Source organism: Vicugna pacos, chromosome 12, assembly GCF_048564905.1.
Source record: "Vicugna pacos chromosome 12, VicPac4, whole genome shotgun sequence".
Classification (NCBI taxonomy): Eukaryota; Metazoa; Chordata; class Mammalia; order Artiodactyla; family Camelidae; genus Vicugna; species Vicugna pacos.
In genome coordinates this window covers 63,884,777-63,910,102 of record NC_132998.1, presented here as the reverse complement: position 1 = coordinate 63,910,102, position 25,326 = coordinate 63,884,777, and the positions used below count along the sequence as shown (strand labels likewise).

The 25,326-nt window shown below is 56.6% G+C and overlaps 1 protein-coding gene and 1 non-coding gene across 2 annotated transcripts in view; one reads left to right on the top strand and one right to left on the bottom strand.

Annotated features, from left to right (window-relative positions):
- Window positions 1-6,324: 6,324 nt before the first annotated feature.
- On the bottom strand, window positions 6,325-6,397 carry TRNAA-AGC (transfer RNA alanine (anticodon AGC)). The gene has a single exon. It is a non-coding gene; the product is annotated as a tRNA-Ala (tRNA).
- Window positions 6,398-7,630: 1,233 nt separating this feature from the next.
- CELSR1 (cadherin EGF LAG seven-pass G-type receptor 1) overlaps window positions 7,631-25,326 on the top strand; it is a 135,494-nt gene continuing 117,798 nt past the window's right edge. Inside the window, exon 1 of the mRNA XM_031673561.2 lies at window positions 7,631-11,715. Within this exon, the coding sequence (XP_031529421.2) occupies window positions 8,115-11,715 (3,601 nt within the window). The 5' untranslated portion in view covers window positions 7,631-8,114. The remainder of the gene's footprint in view (window positions 11,716-25,326) is intronic.

The window sequence follows — 25,326 nt, the reverse complement described above, 5'->3', positions numbered from 1 at the left end:
AGGTCCCTCATCCCCTAGTCGCCAGCTGTCAAAGTTCCCATGCTCCCTGGAATTTGGGGTTCCCTTCAAGGCCAGATGGCCTTCGACCCAGGCCCCAGGGGAAGCAGAGGGGTGGCTCCTTCCAGCGGGCTGGGGGTCAGGCTTCGCCTGGTGGACGGGGGAGCCCTCTGCCCTATGGCCCGTCCTAGCATTTCGGAGTGGCCGCTCCCTACCGCCTCTGGGTGACCTGAGCCGGGAGGCCTGTACTCTGTTTCTGACGCATCACGCAGCGGACGGCTGGACTCTGGTGCTGAGTGCTGCTAGGGCACTGGGGCCAGTGGGCATTCCAGCACAGGGATGGCAAAAACAGCGGCGGTCTCTCAGCCACTGCTCCCTGGGGTCGTGGCCTTCATGGGTGTCACCCCCTGCCCTGCCACATGCTTTTGTCTCCGAGGTCCTGGGAAGGGGACCACGCAGACGAGCGGGAGAGGGACAGGGCTGCCTCCAGGCTTTGTGACCCTGGGCAGAGAGCTTCCTTTGTTCTTGTTTTTGTTTTGTTTTGTTTTGTTTTATTTAATGGAGGTACCGAGGATTGAACCCAGGACCTCGTGCGTGCTAAGCATGTGCTCTACCACTGAGCTCTGCCCTCCCTGCCTTTATTATTTTTTAGAGGGTGTATAATTACGACCCAGGAGCTGTCTTTACCTTACCTGGGTCTCCCCCGTTCTGGCAGTGTCACTAAAGGAATCATCTTGCCCACCGTCTCCCCTACACTCAGGGAAAGTTTTGCAAGTTGAGTAACAGAAAAACACAAGGAGGGGTATCTCCTGGCCCCCCTTCCCTCCAAAAGGGACACGGGGAGGTGGGAGCTTCCAGAGGGAGACACAGGGCTTCTCCTGTCTCCACCTTCCCGCGGCCCCTGAGCGGAGCCGCACGCAGTGGTTCTCACCAGACACTTCCCCACCCGAGCGTGCGGGCTGAGGCACCGGGGCCCTTCAGTGGAGACGGAGGGTCTCAGAGAAGGAGGCGTGGAGGTGGGGAGGGAGGGAGGGGGCCTGGATTACTGATTGCCGTGTCTCTGGGCCCAGCTTTTGGGGGAAACCTGGTGTCTCTGTTGCTTTCACCTCCCACTTCCAGTCCACGGGCAAGTCTTGCTGACTCCCCTCCAAACCCCGGCTCAGATCCGACCACATCTCCCTCCTCCATGTTCCCCACTGGTCTGGCTCAGGGTGCCTGTGCCGTGGCCTCCCAAACCCTTTCCATCCATCTCCAACCAGCCAGAGTGACGGTTTGAAATTGTGCATCACCTCCCTGCTCTCCCTGCTCTCAGCTGCCTGGTGCCTTCCCATCCAATGCACAAGAAAAACCATAGCCCTGGCCACGGCCCACGTGACTCCTGCCACGTTCTTCCTCCACGCACACCAGCCTCAAATGTCCCAGCACACACACTCCTGCCTCAGGGCCTTTGCTGACTTTCCTGCCTTGAATGTGCTTTCCCCAGATGTTCCCAAGGCCTGGGCCCCTTCAGCCTCTGCCCCTTTGTCACCTGGCCAGGAGGCCTTTCCAGATCACCTCCCCTAAATAGCCCACCCACCACTCTCTCCATTGTTCCACTGTATTTCCTTCACCTGAAGAAGAATGTTTCTTTATGTTGACTGAATTCTCCCACGAGAATAATCTCTCCATGAGGTCAGGGCATTGCCTGTTGCGTTCAGCATGATGTTGAGGGGATATTTAATGAAGAATGCATGAAGGGAAGTGGGAAGCCGGGGCAGGGTACCAGGCAGCTGGCAGATCCTCCACCGGTGGCTGCTGGGGGCAGGAGGCCCTGGATGGCAATGGGGAGAGAGCAGAAAAACAGAGGCCACTAGCTTCCCAGCCTCACCCTAGTCCTTCAGTGCCCTCCCTGTACCTAGCAGAAATTGAGGAAAGTCCCCAAAGAAAGTCCCCTGCAAGCCACTGATGACAGCATGGTTGTAGTCACGTTGTCAAAACAATGCGAACAGTAAGAACAATTTCAAAAAAGATTTTGTGTGCATTCTTGCAGAGAGAAGTGCCTTGCTTTTTTCTCTCTCCACTTGGAAGGAGGTTATTCAAAATAGTCAACAAGTAGAAACAACCCAAATATCCATCAGGCAATGAATGGATAAACAAAGCGTGGCCCAGTCACACAATGGAATATTACTCAGCCAAAAACAGGGACAAAGCAATGACACAAGCCTCAACCTAGGGGATCTTTGGAAACATTGTGTTGCAGGGAAGGAGCCAGATACAAAAGGCCACGTATTGTGTGACTCCATTGATATGAAATGTCTGGAAGAGGCAAAACCATAGAGACAGAAAGTGGATTTGCGTTTGCTAGGGGACGGGGCCAAGGAGAGAATTGGGAGTGACCGCAAATGGGTTTGGGGCTTCTCTCCAGGGCGATGGAAATGTTTTGGAATTAAACAGTGGTGATGGTGGCACAACTTTGTGAATACACTAAAAAGCACAGAGTTGTATATTATATTTATTTTTTAGCTTTAATTTTTTTCACTTTTCAGTTTTATTAGGTAAAACTGATGCAATCTGACTGCGCATAGACAATATATTGCATTTAAATACATACACACAATACACTGCACCTATTTTTAAAATTTACTTATCTATACTGTTCACTGTTTCTAAGGGCAGTTTAGAGCTTCAGCTTTTTAAACTTACATAGTTATCAGAGGAATAAAGCCAACCACAAAATAAGGATCAACAGAACGCGGTAATGCAGTCATGAAGGACAGTCAGATGTGTTCACACATATTGAAGAAATCGATCACCTAAGCTACAAGTAATAAGAAGTTCATCTGTGTCCTTTTCTTTTAGATCTCACATGTAAGTGATATCTCATATGGCATTTTTCTTTCTCTTTCTGGCTTACTGAATTGTACATTTAAAACAAGATGAATCTGTAAAATACATTCCAAAAAAAAAAAGGAAGAGAAGTATGTGGAGGAGAAAAATCATCAAAATAAGGCAACAGTGCTTCCCTGCATTGGCTTCGTGACGCTGTTTACGTGTGTGGGGGCAGGCAGGACAACAATGATGGCAATAGTAATGACAGAATACGGACGTCTCCCGCCGTGGACTCTGGCGAAGTGCTGGACCTTCCGGTGGTGTCTTTGCCCCCTTCCCCATCGTGCACGAAACAGTCTCCTGCGTGGCCTCCTGACATTTGAGGCGTCCCTGTTTTGGGGAGCCCCGTTTGGACCAGCCGTCTCCCTCAGATGCAGCCCCTGGACCCTCCGGGTGCTCAGGGCTGGATTTGGAGCTCCCCCGTCTGCCAGCTCCGGTCATTCTCGGGGGTTGGTGACCAGGCCGGGGGGGGGGGAGGAGACCCAGTTTGAGTCCCGCGGGAGCCCAGCCCCATGCTGTGAGCTCTGAGCCGCGGTCTGCCCGGCGTCCTGCAGAGCTGGGCCCCTCGGCCTGCAGCCCCGGGAGCCCCAGGCAGCCCGGCCCGCTCGGGGCCAGCTGGCGCCGCCCGCTCCCGGGGCTGCGCGCCCCGCCCGGAGCTCTCGCCGTCCCTGCCGCCGGCTCACAGCCCGGGCTTGGCGGGCACGTCTCGGGTCGGGCAGAGACTCTGCTTGGCCACTAGGGGTCAGTGCAGCCTGAGGCGGGCCTGGGCGGGCCTCTCCGGAAACCGCCTGGTGTGGGGAGGGGGGCCGATGGTAGAGGCCAGACACCTTGTCCCCCGCCCTGCCCCCAGGCTCCCCAGAAATGTCGTGGCAACTCGAGACACCAGACCTGTATCCATCACCCCATGCTCACAGCACCGAGCTGTGTCAGTCTGGAGGCTGGGACTCCAAGCCCTGCCCATGCCAGCTTCCAGAGCCTTCCAGAACTTTCCAGGGCTGAGGCCTGTCAGGGATGGGGCCAGCACGGGTAGGCAGGTGTGACCTCTCAGGCAACACCTATCGAAGCTGGCTTCCCTGGAAGGACTGTCACCCAGGGGCCCCTGAGGCCACACAGCCCAGCCCAGCCCAGGGGCCTGGGAGTCCAGAAGAAGTCCTAGCACTGGTATTGGGAAGGCTCTGCAACTTCCAAGCAGAAAGCAATTTTCCTTTTTGTCATTACGTTATCTGGGTCTCTCAGGGACGCTCTGGTACTTAAAATGGGCTCCGTTAGGATCTAAATTTCCTCCACCCACTTGCTTCTACTAACACTCCGACTAAGTCAAGGTCCTGATTCTGCTCCATGTTTTAACTTTCACGATTTTCCACAAGTCAGACCCACCAAAGGGGAGGGGCACCAGGGAGAGAAGGGGGCGTGATGAATTCCGTCCCCAAGAGGGTTCTCCCTCTGAATTCCAAAAAAAAGGGTAACAAGGGGCCCAGGCCCGGACTTGCTTTCCCGCTTTCACCAATGGGGTGTTTCTTGGAGCTCCTCGCTGTTTAAAGATTGGCCCAGGAATTTACTGTGTAAGGAACAGATTCCAGAATTCATGTGGGATCTGGTTTGAGCCCCTGGCAAAAAGTGTTTTGAGCTGCTTTTTAGAACATGTACAACACTAGAAACCCACAACTCCTACCTTTAAAAAATTCTATTTTTATTTTTTAAAAGCAATTGCTTCATGTGAAACACCTCAGGGGTGCACGCAAAACAGAAACATCAATCACAATTCACTGAGCCCGAGGAGGGTGGCGGCGACTCCTGGCCCACAGACAGCATTAGACGTGCAGCCTCTTCCCTGCCAGTGGCTCTCAGGGAGACCGAGGCGACAGCACTGCTTTGAGCCACCCCCAAGGGAGCAGGGCAGGGGAACAGAACATAGCCCCTTCAGTGGTCCTGGACAGGCCACCACAATGCCACACCCTTCCTGTAGCCCCAAGCACCTGCCTTCCCCTCCTGGGCTGGGTTCCCTTTATGTGAACACTCTGGGCGGACCTGATCAGTGGCCAAGCACAGACCTCCTGGGAAATCAGATGATTGCCCCAGCCCTGCCACTCCATAACGAAGGACAGTGCATGCACCATTTAATTAGCAATTTCGACCATTCACTGGAGACACTGAATAAGCCCTGTGATCTTGCGATCCTTGACAGTGACTTGGGGACAGTAAAGGTTACCTGTAGTAGGTCTGCGTCTGAGCCAGGCCTGAGCCATCCTCTACACAGATCTCACTATTCCTCCAACAATCCAGGAATTTAGAATCTTGTTATCTCCAGTCAGATGAGGAGTTAGACCCTGGAGAAGCTCATGTAGCCAGGTAGTGGCAGAATTGGAACTTGACTCCTCTAAGATGCAGCCATTTCAGATTCGTGATTTCTGTTCCTCGGAAACAACTGGATCTCCCTGCGGTCACATCACAAGCTGCAGCCTGTTTTTAATTCCTTCCTCCCAACCCACTCTTTAAAATTGTGGACCGCAGCATAGAGAAAAGTACATAAAGCATGTGCGTACTGCTCCATGTAAGACTGGAAGGCAACACTCCGCTAACCTGCATATCTACAGCGGGTATCCCCCGCTCCCCAGCCTCCTCCTGACCACACTCACATCATCTGCTTGCTTTTCTTAATCTTCCCTCTGCCGGTGTGCATTCTAAACCGTGTGGTGGGGTGGCCTGCTTCCGACCTGCGTGTGGACGGAACCATCACGTGTCTCTGAGCCTTTTGCTGGACGCCCTGTTGGCAAGGCCTGTCCCTGTGTTCCCCTCCCAGTCTCTGGGACCAGGAAGTGGTGTAGGCGGCCCCTGCGGTTTACCTTGCGGCTGGCAGGTGTCTTATTCCAGGAAAGCTTGCTCACACCCAAACTCATTCACTGCATTTGAATTTTCAAAAACCAAGTGCAGTGCAACAGAATCTTTTGTTTATTTAAACCCAACCCACCCTATTTAAAGTCTTCTTGCGAAATAAGCACCCCAGAGGTTCTCCAGTGTGGGTCCCCTTCACTCTGGCTAGGAGCTTTCCACTGGGAGGCTGGGAGGGGGAGGGTCCTCCCTGCCTTTCTGACCTAAAAACTCCTGCCCTCTGACCCTCCCCAGAAAAACGAAGGACAGTCAGGGGACGGCCTGGACGGTCGCTGTGAAGGGATGGACTCTTCTCCCTCCTCCCCTCTCTCCACACACATTTCCCTACAGGGCTTGCCAGCGGAAACTCCCAGGTTAAAAGGTTCCAAAGCAAATCTATCTTTTCTGTCAATAACAACAACTTCAAGTCTTTGCTAATGGGGAGAGAATGCTCATATTTGGCTTCAGCCCGAAGACATTGTTTAAGTAATATTGGCAGAGTTTACTTCCACCTTTCTTTTTGTTGTTTTTTTCCTTGCGGGGGGGGGGGATTAGGTTTACTTACTTACTTATTTATTTATTTATTTTTAACGGAGGCACTGGGGATTGAACCCAGGACCTCGTGCATGCTAAGCACGCGCTCTACCACTGAGCTATACCCTCCCCTCAAGTTGTTCATTTCTTGTGACCCAGCTCCACACCTACTTGCGCTCAGCTTGGAAATGCAGCCGCCGTCTCCCTTGTCAGAAAAACCCGCTCTAGCACAGTGCGCAACAGTTCCCACCTCTATTGCTGCTGGGACTAGGAGGGGCCTTGTCTGAAGGAGGGATTCTGCTCCGCCCCCCACTGTCCCCGACCCCTGGGAGGCCGAGGAGCTGGAGTGGGTTCTGGCACCCAGAGCTCTACGGAGAACAAGTGCACCTCCTCACCCCGCGGTGGCAGAGTCCTAAAGCCCCGCCGGAGGACGAGTGTCTTGCAGTAGTAACAGCCCCCACCGTACACAAAGGCTGTGTCCCGCAGGACGTGGGGCAGGTGTTGCTTAGTTCTAAAGCGCCACCCCGATCTGTTCCCTGCAGGAGATCGGGTGGGGGACGGAGAAGGGGTGCTGGCGTACAGTTCTAAGACCCCACCCCTACCCCGCACTCAGGTGGTTCCCCGCCCCACGCCGCCTGCAGGGCCAACGCTCCCCGCCTCGCTTCGGCAGTAGCCAGCGGGGAGGCCCCGGGCCGGGACGGCGCGTCCACGAACTGAGCGCTCAGGCGGGCCGCATACGCGGGAGACGAGCTCGTTTCCGCCGTCCCCGATTCAAGTTCCAAGTGTCAACCGGCCTGTTTTTCTTTTCGTTTAAAAGTTCGTTTTAAACCAAGTGGGACCCGAATCTGGTTAGTTGCCTATAGGGTTTCAAAGTCCAGGGAAGTTTTGTCGGATAAAGCACCTCAGCCTCCGGCATTTTTGCTGTAAATGTGTAATCGCCCCCAGCAACAGCCGAGGGGAGACCCGGTCCCCTTCCCGGCACCTCCGCACCCCTCCCTCTCCTCCTGGCTCTAACTAGAGAGGCGGCGGGGGAGGCGGTCTCTCGAATCAGTGTTGGCCGGGGTGGGGTGAGGTGGGGGGCTTTGGCTGCGCTCAGCACCGGACGAGTGGAGCCACCGCCCGACTGGTAGTAGCCGCACCGAGCCCCCCGGCCGGCCTTCGCCCAGCCCTGCTCCCTGGGCTCCGCCCCCCAGGGAGGCCTGGTGGGGAGGCCGCAGGAGAGTGGGCCCGGCCCCGGGCCCCCGCCAAGGCTGCGCCCCCGCGTCTCCATAGCGATCCTCCCGGCGCGCACCTCCAGGCCAGCTCCCCCCGGGGCTGAACAATACGCAGCGGGGCCGGGGGCGGGGCCGGGCCGGGCCGGGGGCGGGGAGAGCGCGGGCGCTGGGGGCGCGGGCAGAGCGCACCGCCCAGGCTGCAGCCGGCCGCCGGGTCTGAGCGGCGCGGAGCGGCCCAACCCGCTCCGGGAGCGCAGCCCTCGTCCCGCTCCAGGCCCGTCCCGCTTCCCACGCCGCCCGGCCGATCCCGCGCGGGAGCCACCTGGAGCCACCGAAAGCCGCCACCACCGCAGGTTGATGCGCAGCGCCCTCTCGGGACGCGCGGAGGAGCCATCTTGAAACCTACTTCGAAAACTTTCGCAAAGTGCTCTCGAAGTGGAAGCTGCAGGGGAGACCGGGAGCCCGGTCCCCGGTGTCCCAGCCAGGGCCCCCGGGGAGGCGGGGCGCGAGCCGTCCGGAGGGCCCGGCACCGGGCGCGCGGGAGCCGCCCCCCGGCAGCGCCGGGTGGATGCGGAGCCGCGCCGGGTGCATGGATTGTGCTCGGGCGCCCGGCTCGGGCTCGGGCTCCGGGCCATGGCGCCGCCGCCGCCGCCGCCCGTGCTGCCCGCGCTGCTACTCCTGGCTGCGGCCGCCGCCCTACCGGTACTGGGGCTTCGAGCTGCCGCCTGGGAGCTGCGCGTGCCCGGCGGGGCCCGCGCCTTTGCCCTCGGGCCCGGATGGACCTATGCGCTGGACGCCGCGCGCACGCCCCGGGCGCTGCGGGAACTGCTGGACGTGAGCCGCGACGGGCGGCTGGCGGGGCGGCGGCGCGGGCCCGGCGCGGGGCCCCGGGGCTGCGCTCGCCTGGCGGGGCGTCCGCTGCCGCTGCATGTCCGCCTGGTGGCCCGTGGCTCCCAAACCGCTCTGAGCCTCCGCCTGCGGGCACGCGCGCACGGTCCCGGTTGCGGCGCCCGACCCCCGCGCGGTCGGGCTCCCGGCGCGGAGTTGCGTGCGCGGGCTGTGCTCACGGTGCCCGGCCCCGGCGCGTTGCTCTGCTTCCCGACCCCCGGAGGCGGCGGCGGGGACACGCTGCACTCGGCGCTCGCGGCCCTGACCACGTTCCCCGCCTGCAGCTGCCCGCCGCGCCTCCCGTCCCGTTGCCCACGCCGCCCTGTCTGCCTGCCGCCTGGTGGCTCGGCCCGCCTCCGCCTGCTATGTGCCCTGCGGCGCGCGACCGGCACCATCTGGGTGGAGCTGGAGCTGGAGGCGTCCTCGGGGACACCCTCGCCATCGCTGTCGCCGTCGTCGCCAAGTCTGCCTGGGGCCAGGGCAGGGGCGGCGCGGCGGGCCCGGCGGGGCGCTGGCGGCAGCACTAGCCCGCAGTTCCAGCTGCCCAGCTACCAGGTGTCGGTGCCCGAGAACCAGCCGGCGGGCACGGAGGTCATCGAGCTGCGCGCGCACGACCCTGACGAGGGGGAGGCGGGGCGCCTTAGCTACCAGATGGAGGCGCTGTTCGACGAGCGCTCCAATGGCTATTTTCTCATCGACTCTGACACAGGGTTGGTGAGCACCGCCCGTGCACTGGACCGCGAGACCAAGGACACGCATGTTCTCAAGGTGAGCGCTGTGGACCACGGCTCGCCGCGGCGCTCGGCCGCCACCTACCTCACCGTCACAGTCAGCGACACCAACGACCACAGTCCTGTCTTCGAGCAGTCTGAGTACCGCGAGCGCGTGCGCGAGAACCTCGAAGTGGGCTACGAGGTGCTGACCATTCGCGCCACCGACGGCGACGCGCCCTCCAATGCCAATATGCGCTACCGCCTGCTGGAGGGTGCGGGCGGCGTTTTCGAGATTGATGAGCGCACAGGCGTGGTGCGCACCCGGGCAGTGGTGGACCGGGAAGAAGAGGCCGCCTACCAGCTGCTGGTGGAGGCCAACGACCAGGGCCGCAACCCAGGCCCTCTCAGTGCCACCGCCACCGTGCACATCGTGGTGGAGGACGAGAACGACAACTACCCGCAGTTCAGCGAGAAGCGCTACGTGGTCCAGGTGCCCGAGGACGTGGCGGTCAACACGCCAGTGCTGCGAGTGCAGGCCACGGATCGGGACCAGGGCCAGAACGCGGCCATACACTATAGTATCATCAGCGGGAACCTGAAGGGGCAGTTCTACCTGCATTCGCTGAGCGGCAGCCTGGACGTGATCAACCCGCTGGACTTCGAGGCCATCCGGGAGTACACGCTGCGCATCAAGGCCCAGGATGGGGGCCGGCCTCCACTCATCAATTCCTCGGGGCTGGTCTCGGTGCAGGTGCTGGACGTGAACGACAACGCCCCCATATTCGTGAGCAGCCCCTTTCAGGCAGCCGTGCTGGAGAACGTGCCTCTGGGCTACTCGGTGCTGCACATTCAGGCGGTGGACGCAGATGCAGGTGAGAATGCGCGTCTGCGCTACCGCCTGGTGGACACTGCCTCAGCCTCCGTGGGAAGTGGTAGTGCAGGTTCCCAAGACCCCGGCCCGGCTGCGGACTTCCCTTTCCAGATCCACAACAGCTCGGGCTGGATCACCGTGTGCGCGGAGCTGGACCGCGAGGAGGTGGAGCAGTACAGCTTCGGGGTGGAGGCGGTGGACCACGGCTCTCCGCCCATGAGTTCCTCGGCCAGCGTGTCCATCACGGTGCTGGACGTGAATGACAATGACCCCATGTTCACGCAGCCCGTATACGAGCTGCGTCTGAACGAGGACGCAGCCGTGGGGAGCAGCGTGCTGACCCTGCGGGCCCTCGACCGGGATGCTAACAGTGTGATCACCTACCAACTCACTGGCGGCAACACCCGGAACCGCTTCGCCCTCAGCAGCCAGAGCGGCGGCGGCCTCATCACCCTGGCGCTGCCGCTGGACTACAAGCAGGAGCGGCAGTACGTGCTGGCGGTAACCGCATCGGATGGCATGCGCTCGCACACCGCGCAAGTCTTCATCAACGTCACGGATGCCAACACCCACCGGCCGGTCTTCCAGAGCTCCCACTATACGGTGAGCGTCAGCGAGGACCGGCCGGTGGGCACCTCCATCGCCACCATCAGTGCCACCGACGAGGACACGGGGGAGAACGCACGCATCACCTATGTGCTGGAGGACCCTGTGCCACAGTTCCGCATCGACCCGGACTCCGGCACCATCTACACCATGACAGAGCTGGACTATGAGGACCAGGCCGCCTACACGCTGGCCATCACTGCTCGGGACAATGGCATCCCTCAGAAGTCTGACACCACCTCCCTGGAGATCCTCATCCTAGACGCCAACGACAATGCACCTCGGTTCCTGCGGGATTTCTACCAGGGTTCCGTCTTCGAGGATGCTCCCCCGTCAACCAGCGTCCTCCAGGTCTCAGCCACGGATCGGGACTCAGGCCCCAATGGCCGCCTGCTGTATACCTTCCAGGGTGGGGACGATGGCGATGGGGACTTCTACATTGAGCCCACGTCCGGCGTGATCCGCACCCAGCGCCGGCTGGACCGAGAGAACGTGGCCGTGTACAACCTTCGGGCCCTGGCTGTGGACCGGGGTAGCCCGGTGACCCTCAGTGCCTCGGTGGAAATCCAGGTGACCGTCTTGGACATCAATGACAACCCTCCAGTGTTTGAGAGGGACGAGCTGGAGCTGTTTGTGGAGGAGAACAGCCCGGTGGGGTCTGTGGTGGCCAAGATTCGAGCCAGCGACCCCGACGAAGGCCCCAACGCCCAGATCATGTATCAGATTGTGGAAGGCAACGCACCTGAGGTCTTCCAGCTGGACTTGCTGAGTGGGGACCTGCGTGCCCTGGTCGAGCTGGACTTTGAGGTCCGGCAGGAGTACGTGCTGGTGGTGCAGGCCACGTCGGCCCCCCTGGTGAGCCGGGCCACAGTGCGCGTCCGCCTCCTGGACCAGAACGACAACCCGCCCGTGCTGCCGGACTTCCAGATCCTCTTCAACAACTATGTCACCAATAAGTCCAACAGCTTTCCCACCGGCGTCATCGGCCGCATCCCGGCCCATGATCCTGACCTCTCCGACAGCCTCAACTACACCTTCCTGCAGGGCAACGAGCTCCAGCTGCTGCTGCTGGACCCCGCCACGGGCGAGCTGCAGCTCAGCCGTGACCTGGACAACAACCGGCCGCTGGAGGCGCTGATGGAGGTGTCTGTTTCTGGTGAGTGGCCGTGGGGGCTCCTGCTGGGCCACCTGGAGAGCTGCAGGGACCTGCCAGGAGCCTGCCTGGCGTGCTGGGGCACATCTGGGCAGGGCCCGGGCAGCTCTTCGGGGACTTGTGGCCTCCGGTTGGATGGTTGGGTACCGCTAGCTGGAGACGTGCTCCCCACCTGAGCCAAGGGAGGAGGAGGGGCGAGGCACTGCTGACCTCAGCATCTGTGCTGGGAGCAGGCCCGGGTTTCTTCAAGTTCAAGACCAGGGCCTCCTGGGCTTTCCAGAGGGCCGTAGCTGGTTTTGCTATTAACACCTGGTCTCCGGGCTTATCTGAGTTGTCTGGTTTGCTTGGTGGTGCTCTGTAGTCAGCCACACGCCTGTCTGGAAAGATCAAAGGTCACTGTCCGCTCCATGTGCCAATTAGTTCCCGGGTGGGACCGTTGGAAATTGCTGGATAGGTCCCTGAGTCACCCTGTAATACGGCTGGAGTTTTTCTCTTCGTGTCTCTCCTCTGTCTCCTCCAGATAATAACAGTCAGGCTTACGTGTGCTCACCCGGGTGGGAGTTCTTTGAAAGTGTAGCCTCGTTTGATCTTGGTTTTTGCTCCTGGACCTGGGCTTGTAATTTGGCGTTACTTAGAGGCCTGCCCAGTTGGTGGTGGAGCCAGTGTGGGAACCCTGCTTGCGGGCTCCGGGGCTGGAGGTGAGCCGGAGAGGGAGGGCGTCTCAGTTCAGCCAGCCAAACGCAGGCCGTCAAGAGTTGGTCCATTCTGCTGACCCTCCTGTGCCAGGCGGGGCTGTGGGGCCAGAGACAGAGACAGAGACAGACAGAAGGGTGGAAATTAGAAGACACAGAAGAGAGAGAAGGATTTGATGGGGGTGAGGGGTTTGGGGAGCAGTAAAGAGACCCCTGAGGGCTCCTGCAGGCAGGTGACCTTAACCAGTGGACCAAACTGTCACTAAGAAAGGCTCGGAGCTGTGGGCTGAGTTCATATTTCAGATGAGCTGTTTAAATTATTATAACACAAGACATCCATGGAAGCCGTGGAAGAATCAAAAAGCTGCTCTGATTTATTTTACTTCCACATTTGGCTGTAATTCTTGACATACAAGGAATGGCTGGCAAACAGGTTCCAGTTGCTTACTTATAAAATCTGGAATTACAGGTCCAGTTCTGAAGTGATGTAATCCTGCTGCATTGATTTTGGCGGCAGAACCTACCTGTAGGTGACTGTTGTGGGTTTTGTGAAGTTGAGAATATGCGTGGAGAGTACGGAACCACCCTTAAGGAGGAGTGTTAACCGGGGTTATGGGTGTGCTGAGCGATGACAGGTTAAAAAAGACTCACAAATTCCCTTTTGCGTTTTCTGTTTTTCTTCCTGTCCTGTTTTATCTGCGAGATGAAGCGGAGTGACATATTTAGCCTATATACACACGGCTTGGCCGCGTCATCGGGTTTCGACTCTGCAAGGGGTGTGTGTGGTGCTCGTGGGAACGGGTGCAGGTCGGGGGCAGGGGTGCTTCGTGTGTCTGAAGCATCAGGAATGTGGGCTGCCCCCCCCCCCCCCCCCCCGCTGGATGAAGGATTTGGGATGGTTGTTATTCAAAAGAGGTTAGTTGCCGAGGGCTGTCTTGCCTACCTGGTGGCCAGGCCCACAGTTGAAGGTGGGTTGGGGGCGCCACGCTATGTAATTGTCTCTGATCTGGCTCTGGGCTCTGAATCCTGTGTGACACACGCTCGTGTAAATCAGGCACTGGGCCTCTTGGGTCCACCCTCCCAGATGATGATGATACCCTTTTACTGGGTTCTGACTGGACAGCAGTTTTGTAAACTCTGGTACCTGGTACCTGGGAGGTGAAGCTGCCCACTGTACAGATGAACAGACTGAGGCTCAGGAGTGTTAAGTCACTTCCTCAGGGTCACACAGCCCGAGCAGGAGCGCCAGGCATCCAGCCGTGATCCAACCAAAACAAAACAGCCAACCCTTCACACTCCCCTCTCTTATCTGAGAGAAAAGTTTTGAGGAATTAGTGCCTGAGCTGGATTGCTCCAGCACTGACTCCTTGCTGCGGTGTGAGGTAGGCACCTTGGGCCCCTTCGCCACCCTCCGACCATTTGGCAACTGTTTAATGCTTCAAAGGGAAGAATTACTGTAAACTATAAAATCTGTAATTCCCAACAGCAAGGCTGTGTGCAGAAACAGAATGACACAAAAAGCTCAACCTTTGAATTAACCAGAGCGGGAGTCTTAGGTTTTTTAAAAGAAACAGTGGGAAAGGCTGTGGTTTCAAATTCATGTGCTGTTTTCAGTGAAGTGTTACTGGCTTCCGCGGGTTTACAGCCAAACCCTGCAGCCTCCAGTGCGTTATTACCGCCCCGGAGGTGCTATAAAGAAAAGCCCAGTGGTCCACTAGGTTTTGTGGGAGCCAAGCCAGGATGGGGGTGGGGGGGCATGGTGGTACCCGCGATGGACGTACTCAGGAGAGCCGTTCCCTTCACCTGGCTGGGGGTTTTACTGTAATCTTTCGACTGTGAGCAGAGAGGGTTGATGTGGCCCACCGAGGACAAAACACTGTTTGAAGTTTTTTTTGTGGGGGGAGGTGATGAGGTTCATACATATATTTATTTATTTAATGGAGGCACTGGGGATTGAACCCAGGACCTTGTGCATGCTAAGCACGCGCTTGGCCACTGAGCTATCCCCTCCCCTTTCCCGAAATTTTTTGGATTCTGAATATAGTCCCATTCAAATAGCTGCCATTTTTGGATGACATCCAGCGACACAAGACGTTCATTTTATATGCGACGGTTTTTGAACAAGGTTTAAAATTCTGTGCTGGGGCTTTGCCCTTTGAACGTCGGTAACAGCCATGTTTGCGTTTTTCAAAGCCGCGTGGGTAACAACCTGATGGGACTGTCGCTTGTGGAGCCCTCTGGTTAGTCCTTCTAGATGTTGGTCTTATAATAACGTGGACTTTGTAAACTTGGCTTGAACGTGTGTGTGCCCGAGGCTGTCGAGCTGCGAGCCGCCCATCCCAGAACGCGGCGTTGGAAAGCGACCCTGTGCTTGTGGGCGTGCGGACCTGTGGATGTGGGATAAGCAGCGCTCGTGGGGTGCAAATGCTTGGGTGATGAGTCATTCAGACATGTCAGAAAATACTGAAACTCCGTGAAACACAAGATTGAGTCACCTTTACCCGTTTACTTTGGTCGGAAGGCGCTGGGATAAAGTCGTTGGGGCTTGCTTGATAAAGTTTTAAAAAGTGTTTGCTGAGTTAAATGCAGGATATCGTAGGGACTTTGAAATAGATGCTTGCCAACAAGGAAGTTGGAGGACGGGCATTGTACCGGGCCGCGTCGGAATGCATGCATTGTTTTTTTTCTGAATCCCACGGGCTGGAAAAGGATCAGACCAGCTTAAACCACGTCAGTTGTCAGGCTGGATTCTCCAGTGACATAATCTGCCCCGGGAGAGGTAGGTACTTTGAGAAGCTGGTTAACTGTCCCAGGGCTTCAGTATCTTGGAGGTAATCACTTGCCAACGTACTTTCAGAAACAATGGAGTGTTTGTTTAGTGAGCACCTATTGTGTGCCAGACCTACTGTGTGCCAGGCTCTGTGGCCCCTGTCCTTTCAAATGTTGGGTGGGGACAATGGGATAAACAGGGAACCAGATTCAGGGGGATGGAGGTGCGGGAGAGGGTGGGCATGGGGACGCTCCCGGGCCAGTGTGTGGCAGGCCTCCCTGGCCGGGGGACCAGGTGTGGCGGAAGCCCTCTCCCCCCGCCTGGAGAGGGCTGACTGTCGGGGAGGTTTGGGGCTGAGTGGTGCCTTTTGACTGACGCCTGGGCTGCTGATGGGAAGAGGGCTCTAGGGTGAGCATGGAGGGTGGAAGAAAGGTCCGAAGTGGGGCTTGGTCCTGCTCAGGGTGGCGGTGGAGCGTGGGTGAATGGAGGGGGTTAGGGAGGTGAGGATGGGGTCCGTCAGCCAACGTGCTCCTCGTGCTGGGAACTCCCCCGACCCGAGCCACCTGTCTGAGCACTGGGTCTGCTCCTGCAGCGGCCCCATCAATGAACAGTATCAACTCCTTGAGGAGCAAACCAGGGCCCCAGAGGCTCCACCCACCTGGTGGGGGAACCTGGTTTGTGGTGGAAGCACTGGGATCTGAGCCTCTCCCACACTGTGTGCTCTCAGGCTGTGCTTTGGGGAGCATGTAGCTGAGGATGGGATGAAGAGGCGTGTGCACAGGGAGGACCACAAGGCTGCTTTGGACCCCGGGTGGCTGGGCCCCTTTGACATTGTCGTGAAGATGGTTGGACATGCAGGTCTGAGCAGGAGAGACCAGCTGGGGTCACAGCCGGAGGTGGTGAGCATGGCCTCGAGGGTGACAGAGAGGCCATCATGGCTGGGGGTGGTCAGTGACCCGTCTGCAGGGTGTAAGGGCACTCGGGCAGGGGGCACCTATGGTGGGGATGGGGCTCAGGTGCAGCCTGGAGGAGCCGTGGCCTGAGTAGGGCTCTTCATGAAAGCTGAGGCCAGAATGACCACCCGTAGGAGGGAAAAAACTGAGGGTCTGGGGCCCTAGGGACTGAGAGAGTGAGAGCCTGAAGGGGGTCGCTGGTGGCAGATGCCTTCTGGAGCTCGGGGAGCCTCAGGACAGAGATGTGACTTGGCCTAGCCAAGGGGAGGTCCTTGGTAGCTCCATGAGACCGGGGTGGTGGGGGCTTGAGGAGCAGAGGACTGGGCCGCCAGGCGTGGGTGAGGTTCAGAGGGAAGGCTGGATGGCCGTGGGGACCTGGGCTGAGGTGAGGGCCCAGGGAGTGGACCAGTTAAGGTGCACAACATCCTGGCCCGCCCTGTGGCTCTACCTGCTTGTGCAGGTGTTCAGGTGGCTGTGATGGTGGCAGTGGCACCTTTGGGGAGCACTGGACAGGGGGATAAGCCTCAGTGGCAGCTGAGTGACTATTGTGGCCGAGCTGAGTGTAGACGGGGCAGCAGGAATGGGGGCGGGGACCGCAGCGTCGGCTTCTCTTTGAGTCACGGGGCCTGTGATGGAGGAGCAGGGGCAGGGGAGGATGGGCAGGGGCTGAAGGCCAAGGGGACCTGGACTCATGAGGGAGGACCGGGGCTCCCCTCTCAGCACTGGCTACTTAGTAACGTTGGCTCTCTGCTTGGGCCCCACTCCCCCTACCAACTAGGGTGACATGGAGCTGATTTTTTTTTTTAATCTTGGAAAAAGTCCCCCTCAGAAAGAGGGGTGGTGTTGAAATCACATCTGGAAAAGTGACTGGTGTTAGGGATGCCAGAACACTATCCAGGGCCTGGTGTCACCACTGAGAGTATGCTTTGGTCTGGGCTGATGCACACACCTGCCCATTTTGACACTTGAGAGCAGAAACCTGTTAAGGAAGCAGGTAGATGTGATGGTGGGTGTGATGGTGGGTGTGATGGGGGATGGTGGGTGTGATGGTGGGTGTGATGGGGGATGGTGGATGGTGGGTGTGATGGTGGTTGTGATGGTGGACGGTGGTTGTGATGGTGGATGGTGGGTGTGATGGTGGGTGTGATGGGGGATGGTGGGTGTGATGGTGGGTGTGATGGCGGATGGTGGATGGTGGGTGTGATGGTGGATGGTGGGTGTGATGGTGGGTGTGATGGGGGATGGTGGGTGTGATGGTGGGTGTGATGGGGGATGGTGGATGGTGGGTGTGATGGTGGTTGTGATGGTGGATGGTGGGTGTGATGGTGGGTGTGATGGTGGATGGTGGGTGTGATGGTGGGTGTGATGGGGGATGGTGGGTGTGATGGTGGGTGCCAAGGCCCTAGTAGCCAAGTCTGCCTCCCCTCCCTGGGGCATGTAGTGTGGCTCAGGGCCACGGGGCCTCCATCTCTGCCAGCACTTGGATGCAAACAAAAGTAGATTTTATCATGTGGGGCAGAGAGTATGGAAAATATTCCTAAGTTTGGCTTGATTCTTTTCAGCTCTCAGCCTTGAGGGAAATAGTTTGCGGTTTTTTTCTTTTTGTCCTGTAACCTGAACACCTAAGTTCGTGCAAGAGCCCTCCCTGAACGTTGGGTGGAGGGGGGGACAGTAAATAACCCTCTTCCCTTCTGCACGTTTGTTTTGGAAGGGTAACCGGGGTAACCTGAGGAAACAAGGAAGGGTTGGGGTCCCGGGTGGTGACAGTCAGAGGGAACATGTGTATGGTTCAGGGGGGACAATGGTGTCTTTCTCCTCTGCTTTGCCCTGTGGGCCTGGGGCCTGGCACACAGTGGGTGCTCAGCACATCTGTGGCTATTTATAGAGTGGTCCAGAGAGGTGCGGGGGCGGGGGGTCATGCTCCGAGGCAAGGGCGGCTCCCCTGCCTTCATTTGGGGGGCGGCGGTGCAGAGGCAGGACACCCCCAACTGCCCCTCTCAGCTTCTCATGCTCGGCTGAGGGGTTTAAAAGCCCCAGGTGAAAGAAATGAACTTTTTTCAGGAAAACTCCTGAATGTACGGATTCTCATGCTTCTGCTTCAGGTGAGAACGGGGGGCTGCCTGGCTAATCAGCTCACCCTTGCGGGCGTGAACGTTCCGAAGCTGGGAAAGGCCCAGCACCAGGCTTTATCGTTTTCCCCACCTGCTGAGTGTCTCTTGTCTTGACGTCCTGGATAAAGGCCAAGGCTTTTTCTTAAACACACAGATTTAATCAACTACTTTTAACAGCAGATTGTGTAGAATAGACTTTCCTTCCAGCCACCCCATCACAGGGTGTTAACCTTTGCTGTCATGATAGGGAGCACGTGGGCCAACACAGAGGGTCCCTCGGAGCTGGGGGCCTTGTTCAGGGGCTCGGGAGCCCACAGGGGACAGTGGCCCCCGTCAAAGGGGCATCATGCCGGCCCTTGGCTCATGGGGTCGACTGGGGACATCACAAGGTCAGCTACACAGTGTCTGGCAGCGGGCAGCTGGCTGCTGGGACTGGCTTTGCGGTCACCTTTCCACGTCCTTCTCTGTCGGGCGCCTTGCGTGAAGGTGACCTAAGTTGGTGTGCTTTCTCCGTGAATCTTGTGGGAGCCGCTGCCCCGCCCCGCCCCTGTCATATTTCTGCTGAAAGCGTGGACACTCCGGGGTCCCTCTGTGCCTTGTGCTGGCCTTGGGGAACTGAGGGGTTGTGGGCCCCTCTCTGAACTGCCCCCTCCTGCTGTGGCTTCGCACTCAGGGGGTCAGTCCCTGGCCTCCGCACACCGGGGGGGCCAGCAGGGGAGGCTGGCCTCAGAGCCAGATAGCGCGTCGGGGGTGGTCCCACGAGAGCGCGGCCGCCGCACCGCGCTGCTTTGTGTGCCTCCCGCTTCTCAGGCGTGCGCCTGGGGTCTGCCCGCATCATCGCACCGGCATCACGGGACTCCGCATTTCACAGTGAAGAGACTGAGGCTGGCCAGCTCGTGTGTGTGTGTGGGGGGGGGCAGACCCAGCCCCTGCTTTATGAGGGCTCTAAGCACTCTGCTGCCCCTCCCCTCCGATGCCCACCTTCGGCTGGTGGCTGAGCCCTGGGAGGGGGAGCAGCCCCTGGGGCACAGGTCTGGGGATTCCAAAGATGGACACTCACTGCCAGTGACCACATCGCCCAGAACAGGAGGGCTGTGGGTCATGTTTGTATCCTGCCTGATTCCAAGGGAGCCCTCAGCCCTTTGCTGACCCCACCCACATCCTGGGTGAGCAGAGTGGGGAAGAAGGGGGTCCTGGGTAGCTGTCCCTGAGTCTCTGTGGGGTCTTCTGTGGTGGAGCTGTGTCATAGGAAACTGGAGTGCAGGACTGGTGTGCACCAGGTGTAGGGAGGAACCAGAGCCAGTGTGGTGGTCAGACCAGAGCGGGAGGGGACACTGAGGAGGAGCTCACACCGAGCAGCCATCTGATGTGCCCTCGAGGGGCCTTCTAGCTCCAAGAGCACGGGATTCTGCTGACCAGGGAGCCCTGCCCGCCCGCCTGCCTGCTTTCCCACCCTCTCTCTCCTGCTCAATCTATCAATCAAGATTTTTCTAATAGTTTGTTTTTACTGCCAGTTCCATAACTTTAAAAAAAAATCTTTTTTGAATCTCTAAAATATCTAATCTAAATGATACTTGGTTAAAGTAAACAAACAGCACCTAGTTAAATAAAGTCATGTGCTGTGTTAGCGTTTGGAGATAAGAGCGTTCTTGCAGGGCAGTAAACTTTTCTCGGTGAGTTGACATTTGAGGCCCGTTTTCACAGTGCAGTCGTTCCGCTGCCGTGCAGCCCGGCCCCGGTCCCAGCAGCGGTCTTGCGAGTGTTGCGCCCCGTCTCCGGTGTTGCAGAGTGTGAGCTTTCCCTGGTTAGGACGCCTGGGTTGCATGCCCTCGTGCTGGCTGCTGACACTGGTCAGGGTGGCTCTCTCTGGACCTCCGTCCCCCAACTGAAATAGGGAGAGGGAGTTGGTCATTGCCCGGAAACCTCCTCCTGACTCCGCCCCATGTCATTCTGTGAGTGAAGGGTTGGAAAAACAGAATTCAGCCTGGGCTGTGGCTTGCGAAACCTTTTTCTTGCCACTTCATACCTTGCAGGTGCTAAGAAATGATCACACTTAAAAGCTGCCACGAAATATTCTCAAATCCTGTGTCTGATAAGAGGTTACTGTCCAGAATATGGAAGGAAGTCCAGCAGCTCAGCAGCAGAGAAACAAACACCCTGATTTAAAAATGGGCAAAGGGCCTGATGGACATTCTTCCAAAGAAGAGAGACAGACCGTTAACAGGCACATGGAAGGATGCTCAGCATCTCGGCTCATTAGGGAAATGCAAATCAGAACCGTGGGGGACACCACCTCCCGTCTTAGGGTGGCTGTTATAAAAACAAAACCAAAGTACAAGGAGGTATCTCCTCACATCAGTCAGAATGGCCATCATTAAAGAGTCCACAAGTGATAAATGCTGGAGAGGGTGTGGAGAAAAGGGAACCCTCCTGCACTGTTGGTAAATTAGTGCAGCCACTACGGAAGACAGCATGGAGGTTCCTTAAAATACTAAAATAGACTTACCATATGATCCAGGAATCCCACTCCTGGGCATATATCCAGAGGAAAACATAATTCAAAAAGACATGCATGCACCCCAGTGTTCACAGCAGCACTGTTTACAATAGCCAAGATGTGGAAATAACATCAAATGTCCATGACTGGATAAAGAAGCTGTGGTATACTTATGCAATGGAATACTACTCAACCATAAAAAATAATTAATGCCATTTGCAGCAACATGGATGGACCTGGAGACTGCCATTCTAAGTGAAGTAAGCCAGAAAGACAAAGAAAAATACCATATGATATCACTTATACGTAGAATCTAAAAAAAAAAGGACACAAATAAACTTACCTACAAAACAGAAACAGACTCACAGACATAGAGAACAGACTTATGGTTTCCAGTGGGTAAAGGGGGTGGGAAGGGATAAACTGGGAATTCGAAATTTGCACCTCTTGAGTGATGGAATGTTAGCTGTCTTGATTGTGGCGGTGGTTTCCTGGGTGTAGACATCTATCAGAATTCATCAAGATGTACATCTGAAATATGTGTAGTTTACTGTACAGGAATCATACCACAATAAAGGTGTTAAAAGCAAAACAGTGTTGGCGAGGATGTGGAGAAGTTGACGCCCTTGTGCACAGCTGGGATTGTACAATGGTGCAGTTGCTGGGGAAAACAGTGGGTGGTTCCTCAGTAAATTGAACATAGGTTTGCCATAGGATCCAGAAATTCCACTTATGGGTGTACACCCAAAAGAAAGGAAAGTCGGGTCTTGAACAGACGTTTGTACACGTGCCCTCCAAGGTCTGGGTCTGGGCAAAGATTTACACAGTGTCTTGGGGTTGCTCTGGACCATCCCATGTGAGGTTCCTGCTGGGCATGTCCACTGCCTGGCGGTTTCCTCTGGAGCTTTGCCTGGGCTGTGCACAGAGGATCTTAGCTGCAAGTTCCTCGCCCTGCCCAGCCCTCTCTGTGCTCCCTCTGGAAGGTTCCACGTCACTTGCAGACTTTTACAGGCTGCAACCCGGGCTTAATTCCAGCCTCCTAGGAAGCCAAGGGACTTGAGAGGGGCTGGATACTAGACTGAGTGAGAGTCAGTCCCTTAGGGTTACAGACTTGCTGGGTCAGTCTCCAGGGGCTGCTGTGATGGTTCCACAAACCAGTGCCTTAAAACAACGGTCATTTCCTCTCTCAGTGTGAAGGCCGAGAAACCAAGGTGTCCCCAGGAGCTCCCTCTGAAGCTGCAGGGGAGGGTCCTTCCTGCCTCTCCTGGGGGCTGCCAGGCTCCTTGGCTTGTGGCTGCGTCACCCTGGTCTGCCTGCCTCTGTTGTCACCTGGCCTCCTCCCTGTGTGTTGGTGTGTCTTCTCCTGAGTAAGAACTCCCATCCTGTTGAATTTAGGGCCCTCCATCTTTTTTTTTTTAATTGAAGTATAGTCAGTTTACAATGTTGTGTCAATTTCTGGTGCACAGCATCATGTTTCAGTCATACGTGAACATACGTGTATTCCTTTTCATGTTCTTTTTCATTATAGGCTACTGCAAGGTATTGAATACAGTTCCTTGTGCTACACAGTGTAAACTTGTTGTTTATCTATTTTATATATAGTAGTCCCTTTCCCCTCTGATAACCATAAGTTTGCTTTTTATGTTTGTGAGTCTGTTTCTGTTTTATAGATGAGTTCATTAGTGTCTCTTTTTTTTTTAGATTCCACATATGAGTGATATCATATGGTATTTTTTTTCTCTTTCTGGCTTTCTTCTCTTAGAATGATGATCTCCAGGCCCAGCCATGTTGCTACAAATGGCATGATTTCATTCCTTTTCATGGCCAAGTAGTATTCCATTGCATGTATACACCACAGCTTCATTATCCAGTCAGCTGTCAATGGACATTTATGTGGCTTCCATGCTTCGTGACCTCATCTTAATCTGTGTCTTCATTACATCTGCAAAGACCCTATTTCCAAATCAGGTCATGCTCACAGGTACCAGGAGTTAGGACTTGGACCTATCTTTCTGGGGACACAGTTGAACCCACAGCACCTGCCTTCAAACTCACGCCCATCACTCTTGATTTCTTTGTGTGAAATCAGTGATGGAGGCCTGCTTTCCCAGAGGGACCCACAGTTTGCCCACCCGAGCACCTGGAATGCGCACGGGTCTCCCTTATTGTAGTGACCCATCCGGACCCTGCCTTCTACTCTCTCTTCCCCCAAACTCCTCTGCACATCATGCCGGATAAGAGTCCTTGTTGGTTGTGTTCACACAGGCTCCTAACTCTGAATCGTTTAGGAGATCACAGGGGCCTCTGGGCCGCGTGGCCATGCTCGCGCCTGGGGAAGGAGGGGGAGCGTGTGTGCAGTAAACAGAAGAGAGGTGTGGGGGGCAGTTGAGCCTGTTTTTTTTTGAATCTTTTTTTCTGTCGGGGGAGGTAATAAGGTTTATTTGTTACTGTTATTATTTTGATGGAGGCACTGGCGGGCGAACCCAGCACCCTGTGTGCGCTAGGCCAGCGCCGCACCCCGGCCGCCCCGCTGGAGGTGACAGCGCTCCTGCTTTGCCTTTTGCGCCTTGTGCCCTGGGAGTCGCCTTTTCAACTTGGCCTCTCTTCTAAGCATGGAAAATTTTCTAATGTGTCGTTGAATGCTCCCCCAAACCTTCAAAGAAGAGAGATGGAAAAAATTAAGGTTTATTGTTCTGAGAGATTTCCTATGTATCCGTCATGTGGCCGTCGGAGGTCAGGGGTGCGTGTGCACGTGTGTGTGTGTGTGTGTGTGTGTGCAGGACAGGCAGTCCAGTGCAATGAGTTACGGCATATGTGTGTGAGGACACCTCACTGCAGAACAAATGTACCCGAGGAAGTGGGGTTGGGGGCCGGTGGTTCTGTGCCCGGACTATTTAGCCATTTGCTGCTAAATAGAAAAGGACAGGAGTCAGTTTTGGGGGAAAACCAGGCGGAGGTGGCCCTGAAGGCAGGAAGCTGAGGGCTCCAGGGTGGGGACAGCTGTCCATGTCCCCGGTCTGGCTGGGAAGGCCATTGTGTTTGCTGCCAGATCCCTCTTTCCCCTCCCCTTGTTTCTGTCCCTCATTGACCTGCCATTTTTTTGAACCAAAAGTGCATTTGGGACAATGTGAGAACTGATCAGCCTCCTTCAGGGCCAAACTGGTTTGTGGCTGCTCATTCTTCTGCAGCCGGGGGCCCTGGGAGGGGTTTCTGTCTCCCTCTGTGTCATGGCCCCATGGGCGAGGGCCGCCTCGGCCAGGACGCCCTCCAGCCTGCTGCCCCGGAACCAGCAAGTCTCTGCGACTGCGCCCTCTGGAGCGGATGATCCCAGCCTCCGGGTCTTTCCCCTCTAAGCCCTGGTTTACAACCAAAGAGGGCGTCACGAGGCTCACCCGGCGGTGATGCAGGTTTGAGTGGGATTCCAGCAGTCGTGGCAGGTAGATTTGGGAAGCAGGGAGGGGCTGTGCAATGGTGAGCACACGGCTTCCTGGTGCAGCCCTGGGGTGTGACCTGTGTCCTGAGTTTGTTTTTAAACACTGTGCGAGGCGGGGAGGGTGTAGCTTAGCGGTAGGGCACATGCTTAGCATGCACAGCATGCACGAGGTCCTGGGTTCTGTCCCCAGTACCTCCATTACAAAAACTAGATAAATGAAATAGGTAAATAAACCTAATTACCTCTCCCCCTCCAAAAAAAAAAAGAATATCTGGAAAAAAATACACACTGCCAGCTGGCGAGAGGCAGAGAGGATGGAGGAGGAATCCTGCTGCAGAGAAGAGCTTCTCCGTGTGTCTTTCCCTGCGGTGTCATTTCACAAGGTCTCACACTTGCGTCACCACAGTCGGTGGGTGCTGTCTGGTGCTGTTCTCTGGGTCGGCTTCACAGGTGCTTTTAGGGCGGAAGCCTTCAGTGCTGCCAGCCAGTAGCACGGGTTAAACGAATTCAGTTGCCTGGGGTTGTGATTCCTGAGGCCAGTCTCGTTTACCGTGTTTGCACACGTGTGCGTGCGCACTGCAATTTACTGACCGTAATAGCCCGCAGCCTAGCCGCCGTGAAGTGGACCACCCAGTGGCACTGGGGACATTCTCAGTGCCCTGCAGCCATCATCCTGGCTAGTTCCCAACGTTTTCATCACCCCGACTTGGATAGTTTTTGGTTTACTTTATTGATGTCTGAAAAGATACTGTTAAATCAGTAGCCTTGGCAATGCTGATGGGTCAGGACTGGTTGCTGTTAGCAGAGCGGTGGTGGACTGTCTGGCGGGGAGGGAGGCAGGTGTCCACTTCATTCTCATGGGGTCTGTGCCGCTGGGGGCTCTGGGGTGCTGGAGGCAAGGACCAGGGACCCCTGCTTGTCTGCAGGGGCTGAGCTGGAGCTTCTGCCCTGAGAGCCGGAGACACAACTTTGGGTCTCCACCTTGCTCTTTGCTGGCCGCCTCTCTGCTGGCACTGGAGTCACCGTGGGACCCCATGCTCCAAGGGAGCAAGTCTCAGGCAGAGCAGGCCGGATGGTCACCTCGATGTCCCCTAGCCTGACAGTCTGTCTCACATGATGCTCTGGACTCCCATCTGCATCCTCGGGCCTCATGACTCA